The following is an 18,381-nucleotide window of genomic DNA, read 5'->3' as shown; positions in this document are numbered from 1 at the left end:
GACACTGGCCCTCATCTTTTCTTGGAAGTACCTGTATTGAGAATGTTTCTGGTTTTGACTTTTATATGAGTATTTTTTGAATGATAACTTGACTCAGAGGTTGAGTGTTCCCTTGCTTAGAGAAATATAAGAAATTTTATTGGAATTTATATTAGCCTCTTGGTACAACAAAAATTGCTAAGGGGCCAAGTAATCCAAAATTAGGACGGTAAATGTTCTTTATGTTAAAATTAAAGAGGAATGAGAAGAGTTCAGAATGAGGTCTCTAGCAACCTAAAAACAAATGAGCAGTTTTTAAGATTTACCTTATTGTGAGTTTATTTTGTCCTGGTATTTAAAGCTTAGGAGATAGCCTCATTAAAAGGCCACTCAGCACAGTATACTGTGATATGTTAATGAAAACCGCTAACAACCATTGTTAATGTCGTTGTTATGTGCTTTTTAAAAAGATTTTTTTCCTAAATTTAGATCAAGAGCTAAACAATAGGAATTATTCAATAAAGTCATAAGGTAAGGTATACGAAAATGTATTGGGAGAATCTATTCTTTTATCTATTTGTCTGAATTCATAATGCAAGAGGTAAGTAACATGGATTAAATTAAAACGGATGAGCATATTTTCACAATCAACTTGACATCACAGAATATTTTTAGAGCTTGAGGTATTTAGAAAATTACTTAATTATTTTATCCTCTCTCCTTCCTTCACTTAAAATCAATTTTTACCAGGTTCCCAAATAGTACGTGAGGGTTTTTTTCCCAAAAAGTCTCATTGAGCAGTGAGAATCTGAGGAAATACTTTTTCTGGTATGAGGCATTTTCCCCAGTTACTCATTTCCAGGAAGGTCTGGATTTGTGAAGAAGTGTAAGTTATATACAGCTTATATCTCTGATTTGCAGGATTTAAAATTTTCACTTGACCACAGTGAAACAATAGACATTAATAATATTTCATTAATTTTGTCATTGTTTAACATGGGAAAAATACCCCCAGTAGAATTTTATTTGACTTATTTCTTGGTGAGAACATAAGAAAAATAGCATAATTAGTTACAAAACTTTTCAATAACCAATTTGTTTTCCTTGACAGAGATTGATATGCCTCTAACCTGAGATCCCTGCCTTAGCAAAATCACACACTAATAAGTTTTTATTGTTTTTGCCGTAGATGTGTTCTTTGTGTCATTGTCCTGGAGCAACAATTGGTTGTGATGTGAAAACCTGTCACAGGACATACCACTACCACTGTGCATTGCACGATAAAGCTCAAATACGAGAGAAACCTTCACAAGGAATTTACATGTAATTATCAACTTCTCTTTTAAGATTTTTTTTAACAGTCATGCTTTCTTTGGGCTTTTGTAAAAATGTTCGCCATTTCAGAACATTTCGGCATCATCATAAAGGGTGTTTTTGGTAAAGAATTTAATGCTTAGAGAAATGGCATAGGAAGTTTAATAAGATGTTTGGAATCTAACTTGTGAATGAGATGATGTATAGTGCTCATTTTTAGAGAAATATGTTCAGTTTACTTGATAATTTTAAATTATTTTTTATAGGGTTTATTGCCGGAAACACAAGAAAACTGCACATAACTCTGAAGGTATGTCTTTCAGCCACATTTTAATTTTGAGAAGAAATTTGCGTAAAATATGAGTGAATTATACTATATTAATTTTTACCATAAGATATTTCAATATGGAATACATTTCCAAGAATTATAAAAGCGTTAGGATAAACTAATTCACGATAGTAAAAAAGATCTGAATTTTTAAGAAAACTTTTATCCCAAAGTTCTTGTAAAGAGTTCATCAAGACAGTATTTATCTTTAGGGAGAAATGATGCTTGTAGTTATAGATTTCTGTGTTTAAGTGTTAGTAGATTATAAAGTTAATTGAGCTACTGTCCGATATAGAAATATGAATAGGCGATACTAATACTATTTGCGATCATCAGGCTTTCTGTTAAATTTCTGTTCACATTGTAGTACTTTTTAAAAAAATACAGACGTGATCATAAGGAAACCAATTTTAAAATATAAACCTAAAATTATAGTGCATTTCCACTTAAATTTATACAAAACCAGGTTAGTAGTGTTTATATATAGGTAGCCAAGTTGTACTGGTGTTTAGAAGGTATGGTAAAGTTCTCAAACTGAATTCTGACTTGTTTCAAACCTTTTCAAACAGGTGGTTTTGATACTTTTACTAGTAATATAAAAAGGGCTTAGATTTAACCTGAGATTGTTCTATCCATTTAGATTAAAGATCTTTAAAGTTTTTGTTAGCTTTTGTTGCTTACAATTAGAATGGTTTAAGCCTATTGTTTTAGGAAGTTGTTTCTTTTATAAAAGACTTAATTATTAGTGTTAGCATATTAAAATTTTTGGCCCTTTTTGATCTCTCAGATCTTGGTTTCATAATACAAAATAGTATTTATACTTCGGACTCCAGATTAATCCAAATACTTTAAAAGTGCAGGTTGAGAGTACAGTCTTTAGCAAAAAAAAAAAAAAGAAGGAAAGAAAGAAAAGAAACCTTGTCTTTAAGGTAAACCAGTTGGATAAATAATAAGAACAGAATGTTTTTGAAGTGTTAGAGTGCAACTGATAAACCTTTGTAGTGTTTTTCATCAGTATCTTTTCCTCATTTAATTTTAGAATTGAATTGAAAAACCTTTTGTGAAAGGTTAACAGTAAGCTTTACCACCTTTTATTACTTCAGATTTTAACAGTGTGTTTATTTGATTCTCTTTAAGATTTTAAGCCAAGAGTTGAGATTTGTGACCTGATGAACACAAGTATATGAACATAGTGGGACATATTTGAGGATAGCAGCAATGATTAATTTAGACTGCTCCCCTTTTATTCCCTAGATTTCTGAAGCTGATAGTACCATCTAGTGGTAGAGAGAAGGCACTGCAGACTACGTGAAGTAGAATAATTTTAACTACCTTTTTGCTTTGACAAACTTATTAATGAGAAAGACCTAAATTCATACTTTTCAAGATGACTTTTCTTTTAATGTAACTGGAAGGATTACTACAATTCAAATTTGTAATACAATGAATTTGAATTTTGAGTTCCATGTATACTTTTGTAGCACATTGGGGGCCCTTGTATTATTGATAATATATGTAGTTTGTTTATACTTATGGTAGAACCGGATGCATAATTTTACAATTTAAAAGTATTAAAGAAGAAATTAAAATATTAAAGAGTTTATATGTATTGAATTTTGACTTATCGCATTCATCTAGTTTGAATTTATTTGATATTGAGTATTTTTTCAGAAGCAGAACTTGCAATTCTTTCATCGTTCTAATGGGAAACATATGTTGTGCTTTATGATTGTAATTTATGATGAGTTTATAGGATTGTATTTTAGGGACTGTTTTGGTTTGAAAATTGTACTGCACCAATCTGTTCAGCAAAGAGGAATTGATACCTGTGGCAATTTCTTAATCATTTGCCATCTATGGCTCAATACTTACTTTAATACTTAAAATGATAAATATTATAAAATTCAGTCTGTCATGTTAGTTTGTTATAACATGAACTGTGTTTTGAAGTATTAAATTTGAGAGAATCTTTATTGTCTTCTTAGTTTTGCCTTTTCTAGGATGTCATATAGTTAGAATCAGATTGGTTTCTTTCACTTGGCCTTTTTTTGGAAGTGGGGGTTAATTGGTATTTAATACTTATGAGAAAGGATCTGATAGGCAAGAAGAGATTGAAGGTACAGGAAGAAGGATTCAATGCACAAGCGGGAACAATTGTCCCATAATAGGAGGACATTTCCACTGTAATAGGAGAGAAGGAAGAAGAATAGGTGATTCCTCTCTGGTCTGTTTTCTCTGTGAGGGAGAATGTGTGGAGACCTGTGAGGATTGGAAGTTGAAGGTGAGCAGAAGTTTGAAAGAATAGTTGTGAAGACCAGGAGAGAAAGTTTGCTAGAGATATGTAAGGTTTCCAGACTGGATTGAGGGCCCAGTTGAGGTTGGTAACCATGAATTTATATAGTGATGCCATCAGTCAGGTTGTGTGACTTTCTTCCAGCAATTCAGGATCCTAGGTATTGCATAGAGAAAGTGGCTAGTTGGTTAATTCAGAATTGGGATTTTGCCAAGCAAGTTCAACAAAGAAGTAAAGGGATAAAAGGGAGTTTAGGATATTTATAAGAAAGAAATCTAAGTTAGGAAAGTGAAGTCAGGAAAAGAAAAAAGAAACAGGAAGGAAATATAGACTGGAGGTCCTGATAATGTTGAAGAACAAGGAGAATGAAAGTACTTGGGAAGGCAATCATTTATGGTCCCAAAGTGCGATACAATGATTTCAGAGGTAAAGCTATTTTAGGTCATTATAAGGTACGATTATGGGGATTGGGTAGTTGGTGGACATCATTGAGGATCAAGGAACTGAGTGGCTAGGTATTGCTTGGATTTTTTAAAGAAGGTCGGGTGGGTGAGGTAGAATGACTGGGAATTTGTAACTGTAAGCAACAAGGAGGGGAAGAAGATAGCGTAGTCTTTGGGCCAGCAGAATTGTCATCATCTGGGAGTTTGTTAGAAATGCCTAATTTCAACTTCTCCCTCTGACCTGCTAAATAGGAATTTCCACTTTAACAAAATCTCAAATGGTTTGTATTCACCTTAAAGTTTGAGAAGCAGTGGTTTAGCTGAATGACATGGACCGCAACAGTGCAGGGCTTTTTACAAGGGGATAGAGAACTAATGACTTGACAACCCTGTCTAGTAGAACTTACTGTGACAATAGAAATGTTCTATATTTGCACCTTCCAATATGGTAGCCATTAACCACATGTGGTTATTGAGCACTTTAAAATGGTCTAGTGCCCTCCTATTCTTAATAGAAACTTACATGTTAAAATTGGACAGGAATAGGCAGAATTAAATCCTACATCTTACGTTGTTTTTCCCTTGTTGGCCTGTGTGTTTAGCTAATAGATATATTCTTTACCTTTTTTTAAAGCAGTATTTCAAAATGTCAAACATTGGTCTTAGCACGTATCTCTAGCTTGTAACTGATGTGAATCTCTGTTTTGTAGATGTACTTAATATGTTAGCTGGTCATCACTAAGCATTTTGAGTACCTACAAGGAACTGTGATGGCATATGAATGGTGGGTCTTTTAAAGTCATTTTCATTAACGAGTGAGGCCTTTGTATTTAATAATTTATATGGAGCAAAGCAGTCGGTGATGAGATGGAAAATGGCATAGAGTAGATGCTGAGTGTTAGCTGTTGACCCCAGTAATGTGTAGAATTTAAGACATGATCACAAAAATAACCTCAGCTCAGTTTAGGTTCTTGAAATTGTAAGGAGCCAACTTGTGGTTTATTGTTTTTCTTAAATTACCCAATATAAAATGTTTTGCATGGGATGAGTGCTCAAGAAATGTTTATAACCTCTTCATTTTCTTTGGCTTGAAACTAAGCATAACATTTAATTTGTCACTTATTTGGGGCGATACTTCCTTGTCCTGTAGCTTCTCTTGCACTGGTGTTAGTAGAGCAAGATGAGTTAATAAAATGGGATTTCAGTTTTATGTGCCAGGCACTGTTATAAATTAAGTACTTTACATGGAGTAACTCATTTAATTCAGGAACCCTTTTAGGTAGGTCTCAGGTCCAAGAACATAAAATCTATGATAGATCGAGGATTCAAAACCAGATTCTCAACCCTTGAGACTGAGAAAAGAAGCTGTTATCAGTGGTTATCTTGAGAGGGAGGGAGGGAGCTAGTAAAAAGGAAGGGAAGCAAGAAAGCTAGGGGGTCAGCTGGGAGTGCAGAGCAGGTGGAAATGGTTGGTGGAAGGGAAGATTTTTACTTCTTTTATGCAGATAGTTCTTTTATAACTACTGTTAAAGAAAAAAAATAAGTTTTTAAAATCTTAAAACATTTTTACAATTTTTAATTGGAAAAAGAAACCCAATAGGTTAATGAAAATTTTTAACAGAGGTGCTCTGACTTGCTTTGTACTCACATTTTCATGTGCATTTACAATAATTTTCTAGGATAAATTCCCAAAAGTAAAATCACTGGGTCAGAGGGTTCAATCTGTTTAAGGTTGCCATATTACTTTCTAGAAAGACTGTGCTAGACTATATTCCCATCAGCAGTAGATGACTTTACACCGACTTTACACCCTCCTTTCACCACATTGGATGTTATAAATTCTTTTAATTACAAAGGTAGTACATTGCCCATTGTTCAAAAAAATTAAAATCGTACAATAGTACTATTAAAATGGAAGTAATTAAAAAAGCCCTTTCTTCATCCTGAAATCACATTCTCTAGGAGTAACTAGTAATGACAGTTTGGTGTATATCTCCCCAGAGCCTTTTTTACATACATACAAGCATATGTATATATATATATGCATGTAGGTATGTAGGTATGTGTGTGTGTGTGTATATACCTATGCATATTTTAGAAAAAAATAGTGGCATCATAGTATGTGTGTATACACACACACACACATAAGGTTATGCAACTTCCTTTTTTCATTCTGTGATATAACACAGACATCTTTCCCCGTCAATGCATATAAATAGACCTCATTCTTTTTAACAGTTGTGTTATATCCCATAAAATAAATAGAACTATAGTTTATTTAAGGATTTCTCTATTAATAAAGATCAGTTATATCTATTCTTTCATAAATACAGATAAAACTGCATTGATCTTCCTTGTACATATGTGCTTATGTATGTATACAAGTGATTCTGTAGGATAGAGTGCTAGAAGAAGATCTGTGCTTTTTAATGTTGGCAATAAGCACTGTCACATGTACCCAGTTTATGTTCCCACCAACAGTGTCTGAGAGTGCCCAGTTCCCCATAGCTGTGCTAGATACTATCAGTCTTTAATTTTTGCCTATCTGATTATCTCATTTAATTTTTGCTTCTTATCACTAATAAGGTTGGGCTTCTGCTCATGCTTTTTTTAATAGTCATTTATATTTCTTCTATGAATTGCCAGCTCCTGTCCTTTGCTCATTTTTCTCTTACGGTTTGTCTTTTAAAAATTGATTCGTAGTGCTCTTTATAATATAGATATTAATTCTCTGTCACTAAATACAAATGATTTCCCAACTTATTTGTCTTTTCACTTGGTTTATGGTGCCTGTGCCATCCAAAAGATTGTAACTTTTAGTCAGATATATCAGTCCTTTCTTTATGGCTTCATAGGTGTCCCAACTCCAAGATTATTAAAAAAAATATATTATCCTCCATTTTCTTATGTTGCATTTACAGTTACTTTATGATTAGATTTTTTGATCCATCTCTTAATTTTTTCATATGGTAAGAGGAAAGGAATCTCAATTTTTTGGAATTGGATAGCCAATTGTGCCATCATATCTTTCCCCCATGCACTTGAAATGCCACTGTTATCATACTCCAAATTTCTAAACACATGTAGGTCTATTTTCGACTTCATTTTCTCTTCTGCTGACACATGTCTATTCCTGTGCCAATGTTTTAACTACTGTTGCTTTATAGTATATTTTGATACCTTTTTTTTTAAAAAAAAAGATATTCTTGTGTATTGTACATTTACTCTTCAGAAAATTGGAATCAACTTTTAAACTACATTTTATTGAAATTTCATTAAATTAGGTTAGCAAGAGCTGATATTCTAATGTGGATCCTGTTCATCCAGAAGCATGGTCTATCTCAATGTTTTTGTGGGGCTTCTTTTACATTTTTATTTCTAACACAATTTTTGTTGGGTTTATTGTAGCTTTTTGTAACTTTTAAATCTGTCGTTTTGATAGGTAAAAATGATATATCACTTATTTTACACTTTGATTCTAGAGAACTCACATTTTTTAAAAGTATGTTTACTTAATGCAAATTATTTGATTATATATTTGATCCATTTTTCTTTTGTAGTTTTAATCTTTTATGATTTTATATCATAAGGATACTAATTCTTTATCATAGGTTCACAGATATTTTTCCAGTTACCTTTTAATTGTATCACTTTTTTTTACTTTCAGAAATTTGAAAGTCTAATATAGTTAAATCTATCAACCTTTTGTGATTTTTTTTTTTTACTATTATGTCAGAAGTCCTCTAAAATTTTATAGTGAATGATTCCATATTTAAGACATGGAAAACTAATCACGTTGGCCTCATAGTGGGAACAATTAAGTAACTTCTTCATAGATGTTTAATAATATACTGTTGTTACAGTGTTAGTGATCTTCAGTGTAAATAACAGACTATTATGTGTATTACATAGGATATAATAGTCATCAAAATGATTGAAACATTTGATTATGATTTTTTTTTCATATCAAGAATTTTAAGTCTATGGCCATGCTACCCTGAACGCGACCCATCCCGTCTGATCTCGGAAGCTAAGCAGGGTCGGGCCTGGTTAGTACTTGGGTGGGAGACCACCTAGGAAGACCAGGTGCTGTAGGAGTAAAAAATAATAATAATAATAATAATAATAATAATTTTAAATTTTTGGCATGTGTAAGTAATTCTAACAGCTTTAATGAAATTCTATGTGTTATTTATCAGGTTTAATGTTTAAAGTAGGCAGTGTGTTCTGATGTGAAATCTTCTATAGGGTTAAAATCAGGAGATATCTTTAATTGACTTGTGTGGCTTCACGGGGAGATGTATTCACACGAATTTTTCTTGTTACCTGTAAAACACTATATACTAACTTGTACCTTTTCTCCTTTTTTCTCCCTCAAATTCTACCATAGTTGTGTGAAGCTGCATTGATACAAATTTGTATTAACTGTTTTTCAAACAATCTAATGTTCTCAGTTCCTAGAGTTTACATATTTAAGTATACTAATTGCATTACCTTTTTCTTAGCATAACGAATGTGCTTCTATTTTTAAACAACAACAACAACAAAAAACCTTTAAAGTATTTTTAGGAAAGATCAACATAGGAGTTGATATGCTTTCTCATTGAGAAGTTAGTCCCTGGAATTCTAGTCAATAACTTATGGTACATGAAGAAATGAGGAAGGTATTAGAGCTGTGCCTAAAACTTTCTATAGTTTGACCCTAAGTCAAGTGAACACTTTTTTCTTTACCTTCTTGAGTACTAAACACATTGCCTTATATACAGTAGGCCCTCGATAAATAAAATATTTGTAGCGAATAACTAAATGAAACTCCTTCCATTAATGGTAGGAATTCTTTTCAAATTTCTGGGAAATGCTGTTCTAAAATTTCTACATATTTTGTTTAATCCATTAAAGTATTGTCCAGCTTACCTACAACATAGATTTTCTGTCACTTATGTTAGAAATGCCTCTTATACTTAATATTTGTTTTGGTTAGTTCATTTATAGATGATTTCCTTGTTGAATTTGATCATTTGATTTCCATGATAGTTTAAAGAGTTATCTTTAAAGAACAGCACTGTTCAATAGACTTTTCTGTGATGATAGAAACATTCTAGGTCTGTGATATCCAGTAGAGATGCATCTTGCCACATGTAACAAATAAGCACTTGAAATGTGGTCAGTGTAACTGAGAAACTGAAGAATTTTGTTTAATTATAAATGAGTTAAATTTTTAAAAACCTTATGTTGCTGGTGGCTACTGAATTAGAGAAGATATACCTACTTTATTTTCATTTAGTTTTCCAAGTTATAGTAAGTTTGTTTCCTAGGTAAGTGTTCTGATTTCACCAACAACATGAAGTAAAACTCTGAAACCTATGTAAAAAACAATACAAGAGCTAATTCTAGAAATTATTAGAGTTTAGAAATGTTTACTGAATCATATGCACAGTCAAAATCACAAAACTCATTTTTATAGAATTATGAATTTGATGGAAATCATTAATTTTCCAATGATTATAACAAAACTTTTTATTTGGTTTTTGTTGTGTTTATGTGAAATGTTACATTGCTATATTGAATATACCACAGACCATTTCTCCTTGTTTCTGGAGACGATGTCATTCTAAGGAGAAACCGATGGTCTAAGGACCCATGAACTAATGCTCATGTTAAGGTTGGTCTATGTAAAGCTTTCATTCATTTTTAAGCAGCTGATTTAGAAGAAAGTTTTAATGAACATGAACTGGAGCCCTCATCACCTAAAAGTAAAAAGAAAAGTCGCAAAGGAAGACCACGAAAAACTAATTTTAAAGGGCTGTCGGAAGATACCAGGTCCACATCCTCCCATGGAACAGATGAAATGGAAAGTAGTTCCTATGTAAGTAGAAAAATATGGGATTCTTACTTTTCATTAAATGTTTCATTTAACCTGTGGTTATAGGTAAAACGTGTCCTTTGAAATGTTGACTAAGCCTAAGGTACTGATAGCATATTTTCATGGATCTTTTTAAAGTTTTTTTTTTCTCTTTTACATTTGCAGAGAGATAGGTCTCCACACAGAAGCAGCCCTAGTGACACCAGGCCTAAATGTGGATTTTGCCATGTAGGAGAGGAAGAAAATGAAGCAAGAGGAAAACTGCATATATTTAATGCCAAGAAGGCAGCTGCACATTATAAGTGCATGGTAAACTGGTTCATTTTTGTGCTTTTAAACCCACGTTTTTTGAAAAGCATTTAGCTAGGAATCAAATATGGCACCTTTCCCTCCACCATTAGTGGTTTATAATTATGGAAAGTATATCCTATATTCCCAAATCTTCATAGAAAACTTTAGATCTTTAAAAATAAAGCCTTTATGATTTAGTATCATTTAGATTAATCCTAATTATAGTTTCCATAGTCCAGATAATCCCTCATTAATTCTTTTATACAGTAAAAATTTCAGCTCTATAAACTCGTCTTCAAAGATGTTTGCTCTCCATTATAACCTAGTAAATATCTCTTATTGTACTTCACAAACCGTATTGCAATTACTCATTTTTGATCATCTCTTCCCTAATAGACTTAAATTTCCTTGAGGGTAAGAATTACATCGTTGCATCTTTAGATCCAGGTCTGCCATATAGTATCCATAAACCTGTTTTTTTTGTTCTGAATGATTTTTAAAATTTTTTTTTATTAAAATGTAGCTAACATACAATATTGTATTAGTTTCAGGTGTATACCATAGTTATTCAACATTTATATACCTAAATAAGTGATCACCATGATAAGTCCAGCAACCATCTGACACCGTACGATGCTATCACAATATTATGGACTATATTCCCTATGATGTACACCACATCCCTATAACTCATTTGATTTATACCTGAAAGTTTGAACTTCTTATTCCCCTTTACCTCCTCCACCCCTTTTTATGATTTTTCAATTACAATTGACATTCAATATTATATGTTTCAAGTGTACAGCATAGTGGTTAGACATTTGAATTTTTAGGTTTTAAAATATATGTTTATATCAGAGGTTCTTAACCAGAGATGTATATTAGTTTTACCTGGGGAGCTTTTTCCAAAAAAAATGCACCCTGAAGTAGATCCCAAACATGTCTGGTTTGGGGGAAAGAAATCCCCAGGTGATTCTGATCTTCATCTATGGTTGAAATTTGCCAATTTAAACTATTTTTTAAAACTTTGTGGATATATAAAACAGTTGAGATAACAGCATGCCACTGCTGAAATCTCCATTGTTTAATGAAGTATTTAATCTGGGCTCTAAACTGGCAATCTTAGTTTTATTTCATCGTCTTTATTATGGGCTATATTTTAATCAGACATGGGAATATATTAAAAATATTGAATTGGTACTTGATTATTAAGGAAAAGTCATCTTTCTCAGGATATTAAAGTATTGTAACACATTTGTTATTATGTTTAATTTTCTTCTCAAAAGGATTCTGAATGTTAATGTTCTTGCGTTTTTCTTCTCTAGTTATTTTCTTCTGGCACAGTCCAGCTCACAACAACATCAAGAGCAGAATTTGGAGATTTTGATATTAAAACTGTACTTCAGGAGATTAAGCGGGGGAAAAGAATGGTCTGTGGTTTTATATTTATGCTATGCAACGTTTCTCTTCTGACTTTCTGCTTTACATTTAGAACACATCTCAAATTTATCCAGTCATCAAAAATTTAATATACAATAGTTCATATGTTAAAGTACAGTATATATTTGACTTATTTGTAATATAATAAAGGATGCCGATGTTACTGAAATTTATTCCTCTCTCTATGTAACTTCATTACTCAAGAGAATTATACTAAGATTTATATTTCAGAGTATTTGAGTCTTTTAATAAAATAAATGAAGATGTGAATGTGACACACCTTATTAAGTTTAAAATGTTAATATTGTTTAAGCTTGCCTAAAGAAAAATTCCATAACCCTAATAGAGCATTGAGAACCTCCCCATGTTGTTCATTCTTTTTTTTTAATAAAAGGAAAAGGTTTTTTCAGAGCCTTTTGTTTAGTTAAAGTTCACATACGCAGTTATGTCTTTTAAAATGTTTATCATAGCTTTAAAGTTTTCTTTAAAATGTGCCTAAGTTTCGTGTTTTTAAACATACTGAATTACTAATAAATAGCTTTAAGAAACATTGGCATCTTTATTGATCACTTACTCCTTTACAGTTTATGAATTTTATAAAATGTCAATGGAATGCAAAAATCTTTTCTTTAAGACAGCAATTGTCTCTAGAAATGACTTTAATTTTTGAATTTTTTTATTGTGAAAATTTTCAAACATATCAAAATTAGAAAAACTAGTAACACACGTCTATCCATCACCTTGACTCATCAGTTATCAAGAATTTGCGGCACTCGTTTCATCTATGCCTATTAATCTTGTTGCTTGAAGTATTTTAAAGCAGAGCTGAGACTTCATATCATTTCACCTCTACATATTTCAGTATGTATCTCTTAAAAGTTGGACATTTTCTTACCTAACCACAATGTCATTACACTTTATAAATTAACAATGAGTCCTCAGTGTCATTTAATACCCAGTTTGTATTTGTTATTTTCCCAGTTGTCTCGAAACTATATTTTTAAGTTGATTTGTGTGAATCAGAACCCAGAGGAGGCTCACATGTTATATGTGGTTGTTATATATCCCTTCAGTGAGACAGGGCATACCCTCCTCCCTGTGTTGGTTATTTATGGTTTTGTTTTGTCATATGCCATTGGCTTTTGAAGAAAATGAATTGATTGTCCTGTAGACTATCCCACATGCTTTATTTGTCTGTTTGTTTTGTCGTGATGCCATTGAACTTGTCCCTCTACCCACCGGATTTTCTTTTAAAGTGAAAGATGTAAAGGCTTGATTAGATTCAGTCTTAATATTTTGGGGGGGTAAGAATACTTCACAGGTGAGACTGTATCATCCATATTTTATCACATCAGACAACTCCATGTCTGATCCTTGGATTCAGGTGGTGAGCTGATCCCTCTGTTGTGAAATTCCCCTTCGGCCTTTCATCTAGTGATTTCAGACATTGATGGTCTTTGTCTGAATCCATTAGAAATGACCCTTTCTTTGTGGAACTGCATTTTCGCAGGTGTCAAGATTGTTGATATTCTCTGTTCCATTTGAATCTAGTTCAGTTTATTGATACTTTGATTATTCTTTTAAAAATGAAACTCCTTTAAAACAGAATGTATAGGCTAAAAAAATAAGGGAAAAAATCACTTCATATCATACAAAGCAATGTTGTGTCATATAGCTAAAGTCCAACTAGGTGACTGGGATAACAGTTCAGTTCTCTTGACTTATTTACCTCTCAACTTATTTACCTCTGCACTGCTGAATGTTAGTGTAAACACTAACTTACCATTTCCCTCACGTGTGCTCCAAAGGAAATTAGCCCATCACGATGCCCCCCCAGCCCTCCAAAAATAAAGGGCATCTGGAGTTCAGTAAACTTGGGAACTGTTCATTCTCCTTCCTGTATAAAAGGCTGTGAGAAGTTCTGCCATCAAGCAATCTGTTTAAAACGCATTTCTCCAACTCCCTTGACTATGAGACCCTTTGGTCAGCAGTCATCTTTTAATCTCAGGACATTTTTGAGGCAAGGTCAATCTAGGCCCAACTGAGAAGTCTTGAAAAGGTTTCAGCCTCCTCAGTCTCCCTCTGCCCTTTTGCTTACTTGGTAGCAATCCCTTTCTGGGGGGAATGGCTTTCGTGTCTTCTCATTCTTTCTCCCAGTTTTAATTGGAAAGGAACTAATCCCGGGGAGAAAAGCTGACTTCTAAAATATAGAATATTGTTCTTTTTGTGTTTGGCAGTACTAAGAAGTGTCTTATTTATGTTTAGATGTCAGATCTCTGATGGCTCATACAGTTAAATAATGGAAACATCAGGGGATGACAATATTAGAAAGTCTATCAAAGTATGGTTTAAATTGCAGCATTATTTAACATATCTGCTGTACGATAAGTTCGGTGCCTTCTTTTTCAATAGAAAATTGGCTGTTTTCTTTGTAAGCTGGAATGTTTGGCTGAAATATGGCTAAAATAGAAAATATAAGATTGCCTAAACTTTGAAATACTGCTTATGATTATTCTTTCTCTTCCCTTAAACAGAAATGTACACTTTGCAGTCAGCCCGGTGCTACTATTGGATGTGAAATAAAAGCCTGTGTTAAGACTTACCATTACCACTGTGGAGTACAAGACAAAGCTAAATACATTGAAAATATGTCACGAGGAATTTACAAGTAAGAGAACAATTGTCCATTTTCCTAAACTTGTCAATAAGTAACTGCCCTTAAATAGATGACATTAGTTTACTTGATCACTATTTTTAGGTAGTATTAGCCAAGTATAAAATACTAAGGACTTTATATAAGAAATGAGTACTGCAATTAACATTACTCTTCTGACGACACATCCCTCCCTGGATTAGCATTCATTCAGCCAGTATTTATCATGCTTACTATGTGCTAGGCATTGTGCTAGGAGCTGGGCATAGAGTAGTGATCAGAACAGACACAGACCATGCCCTTGTGAAGCTTACAGTCTAATGGGAGAGACATTAATTAAATGGCCACATAACTAAATATACAATTAAAAACTGCATAATGTAAAGGATACATTACAAAGCACTATGAGAACATAACAAAGAGGACCTAACCCAGTCTGTAGTTGGGAGGATATTTAGGAATTTCCTACAGAAATAATGCTTAAGCTGAGACATGAAGGGCAAAGAAATGTGGGCGTTGGGAAAGTGTTCTAGGCAGAGCGTTGTTAGAGAAACAAGAGTGCAAGGGGGGGAGGTGAGTTATGAGGCTATTGCTGAGGGTCCGGGTGAGAATGATTGGGAGCTTAGACTAGGATAGGGTTGTAATAATAGAATTCAAAAAATACTCTTGGAAGAATGATGAAAGAGTAAGGTTTAGAGATTTGGGATTACATGTTATCCGCTTTTTTTATGGGTCTTCCACTTACCTGTGCTACATTGGGCTAGAGGTATCAGTGTGCATCTATAATGGTTCCATTTATTTAACTGAATGGAGAATAAGTTGGTAAGGATCCCTGAATTTTTTATTTGCCTTTGCAAATTGTGAAGTACTTCCTTACTCTCACATTGTCACTATGCAATAAACCAACGACTCAGGGTTTACTCTTCTGTGTACAAAGCAGTTTACATAAGCAGTCACCATGTCATTTGGGTGACTGCATGAGGTGCTAAGGTTGTATTATAAAATTTGCCAAACTTCGTTTAATAATAAAGGTACAGATGATTTTCTACCGAGTTCTGTAAAACCTTTAAGGAACAGATAATTCCCATGTTACTTAAAGAGGTCCAGCACATAACAAAAGATGGAAAACTGCATTCGTTCTGTAAAACTTACGTAAACTGTGACACCAAACCTGACAAAGATAGCATTTAAAACAAAAACAAACAAAAAACCTGTAGACCAGCCTTACTTTTAGAAGATATATAGATCAGAAACAAGATAAGAGTGCCAACTACCAACATTACTTTCAACATTCTTCTGGAGGGTAAGCCAATGCAATAAGAAAAGGAAGAAAAATGTATAATACTTACTGTAGAGGGAAAAAATTGTCGATGTTATTGATATCATTGTCTACCAAGAAAATCCAAAGGAATCAACTCTAAATTTATTAAAATTAATGAATTCTGTAAGGTTGCTGCATGAGATGAATTTTTAGAAACGATTCAAGTAATAACTAGTTAGATACATAAAAGAAAAATGTCCACCTCCCATCGCACGCACACTAAAGGTAGACCTTTTCTTTAAAAAACATAGCATTTTACACAGGACCCAAATGAATGTCAAAATATGTTCCTGGATAGACTCAACATTGAAAGATACCTATTCTGCCCAAATTAATCAGTGTGTTTAACACAATTTTAATGAAATCCAAATTTTAATAGTTTTATCTAGAAGAGTAAATGTGGTAGGCAGCTTTTCATTGTCATTGGGGACTCAGATTATTATCCTTCTGCTCTCCCATCTTTGGGGCCTTCTTTCATAGGAAGTAGGAAGAAGCAGGAGCGAAGGAAAATGGAAGGACAAAATAGCTATTCCTCCAGCTGAGTTGCTCTTTAATCAGCCTTGGAAGTTCTGCTCAGCATTTCATTTGTCAGGATTTAGTCACATGTCCAAGGGAGGCTGGGAAATGTATTCTTAGTGGTGACACTACTACCCAAATAAAATCTTGAGTACTACGGGGGGAAGGGGGAGAAAAGAGATATTGGGGTAGTCAACTGGTCTTTTATCACATGCAGCCAAAAATTTTTTAATACAGTTGAGAGGAGAAATCCACCATTAGATATCAAAACCAATCCAGAAGTAATTAAAACAGTATGGTACTGGCATAGTGACAAAGATCATAAGAAATAGATCCATGTCTTTGTTGGAATCTTATAAATAATTACGGTAGCATTTTGTATCTGTGGAGATGGAATTGGATGGATTATTCAGTATCTGATATCTATACAATTGGCTCTCCATTTAGAAAACATAATTTGGATTCTTACCTCAGACTATACCCCAAAATAGATTCTAGATAGATTCAATTTTTTTTAATCATAAAAAAACTGAGTAGGAAGTAGAGGAGAATTTTTCTATAATCAAATATAGAGGCCTTTCTAAGTATGATAGGGACCTCAGAATTTTTATTTGACTATATTAAAATTAGACTAAAGACAACTTCAAATCATTAAGAAACATGCAACCCGATTGAAAAGGTAAAGAATATGAACAGGCACTTTATAGAAGAAATAGCTCTGGATTGGTTATAAGAACATAAAAAACTGTTCAACCTATTAGTAATGAAGGAAATCCAAATTAAAACAAGATCATAGCAAATTTTGCCTATCAGGTGAGCAAAGATTAGTAGGATTCATATTATCTAATGTTAGCTAGGTTCTGGAGACAGAAGTGTTCTCGTTGGATGTTTAGGTAGAATGTAAATTCATATAGCTTTTGAGGAGAGCGATTTATCATTGGAGACCAAACCTTAAAATATTGCATTTGCTACTAGTCTACTTCTAGGGATTTACCTCAGGGAAATGATCAGACAACAAGCCAGGGATGAAATGTGCAAAAAGTTTCGTTTCATTATCGTTAATGATTACTGCAGTACCCACTAGGGCATCTTCGAATGGACTATACTAAAGACGGACAGGATTACTACAGATGGCATCAGTCTACTCAGAAAGCCATAGACAGGAAATGCAGCTTGCCCTCAGGGCAGCATCAAATATTCCTCTTCTGTGGGAGTCCTTGAAGTGATCAGTACTGCAGTACCACTGAGGTCCAATAAGACATGATCCACAAGGAGTGGGTGTTGGATCCACCCTGGCTTAAAAGCCTCCTGCCCCATCGAAGACAGTACCTCTTGTAACATAGTTATTTAGGCATAGGTAATTTTAAGCTTACATCACACTGAAAGAGGACTGAAAATATGGCTTCTTATCAGAATATTTATAATTCTCCCAATCAGGATACAGCCTACCAATCGGGGGTTGAGTGTGTAACATAGCTTAGTAAAATAGTTAACACACCCATTTTAAGTTGCCAGCAGAACAGAACCAGAGAGTGAACCAAAGGTGAAATTTTCATGCAGAATGGGAAAAGTTTTTTGTTAACCTTTTACCTACAATAGCAAAAATAAAAACAAGAATGTTCATCAGGAGATTTAAATAAATTTTAGTTCATGCATTTAGTGGAATACTGTGCAGTAGTAAAAGAATGAAGTAGATCCACATGTAGAGTCATGGAGAGGTATTTCTATGATAGAGTAAAGGGGAAAAACCAAGTTGTAATTCTACTTTAGCATATAAAGAGTACACATGTACACACATGTGTACAAAAATATCTGTATGTTTTTATATACATAGAAAAATTTCTAAGATTCTAGGAGCTTACTCAGTAAACAACAGTTGGTACTTCTCTTTTGTTGCCTAGGGGTAGAGACGAAGAGGCAATTATATATTCTTCTCCATA

General features: G+C 33.3%; 1 protein-coding gene and 1 pseudogene across 3 annotated transcripts in view; both read left to right on the top strand.

Moving 5' to 3' along the window:
* The window catches only part of PHF6 (PHD finger protein 6), a 42,418-nt gene that overhangs the window by 16,719 nt on the left and 7,318 nt on the right, over positions 1 to 18,381 (top strand). For 2 of the 3 annotated variants that reach the window (XM_039875199.1, XM_039875198.1), the window contains exons 4-9: positions 1,169 to 1,302; positions 1,560 to 1,603; positions 10,054 to 10,223; positions 10,386 to 10,529; positions 11,837 to 11,941; positions 14,486 to 14,619. In XM_039875199.1, the coding sequence (XP_039731133.1) occupies positions 1,169 to 1,302; positions 1,560 to 1,603; positions 10,054 to 10,223; positions 10,386 to 10,529; positions 11,837 to 11,941; positions 14,486 to 14,619 (731 nt within the window). The remainder of the gene's footprint in view (positions 1 to 1,168; positions 1,303 to 1,559; positions 1,604 to 10,053; positions 10,224 to 10,385; positions 10,530 to 11,836; positions 11,942 to 14,485; positions 14,620 to 18,381) is intronic. The other variant, XM_039875200.1, reaches the window with a different exon arrangement.
* On the top strand, positions 8,337 to 8,455 carry LOC120613303 (uncharacterized; annotated as a pseudogene).

The sequence above is a fragment of the Pteropus medius genome, unplaced genomic scaffold (assembly GCF_902729225.1).
Source record: "Pteropus medius unplaced genomic scaffold, Ma_sr-lr_union100, whole genome shotgun sequence".
In the NCBI taxonomy this organism is placed as follows: Eukaryota; Metazoa; Chordata; class Mammalia; order Chiroptera; family Pteropodidae; genus Pteropus; species Pteropus medius.
This window is presented reverse-complemented; position numbering and strand designations above follow the sequence as displayed.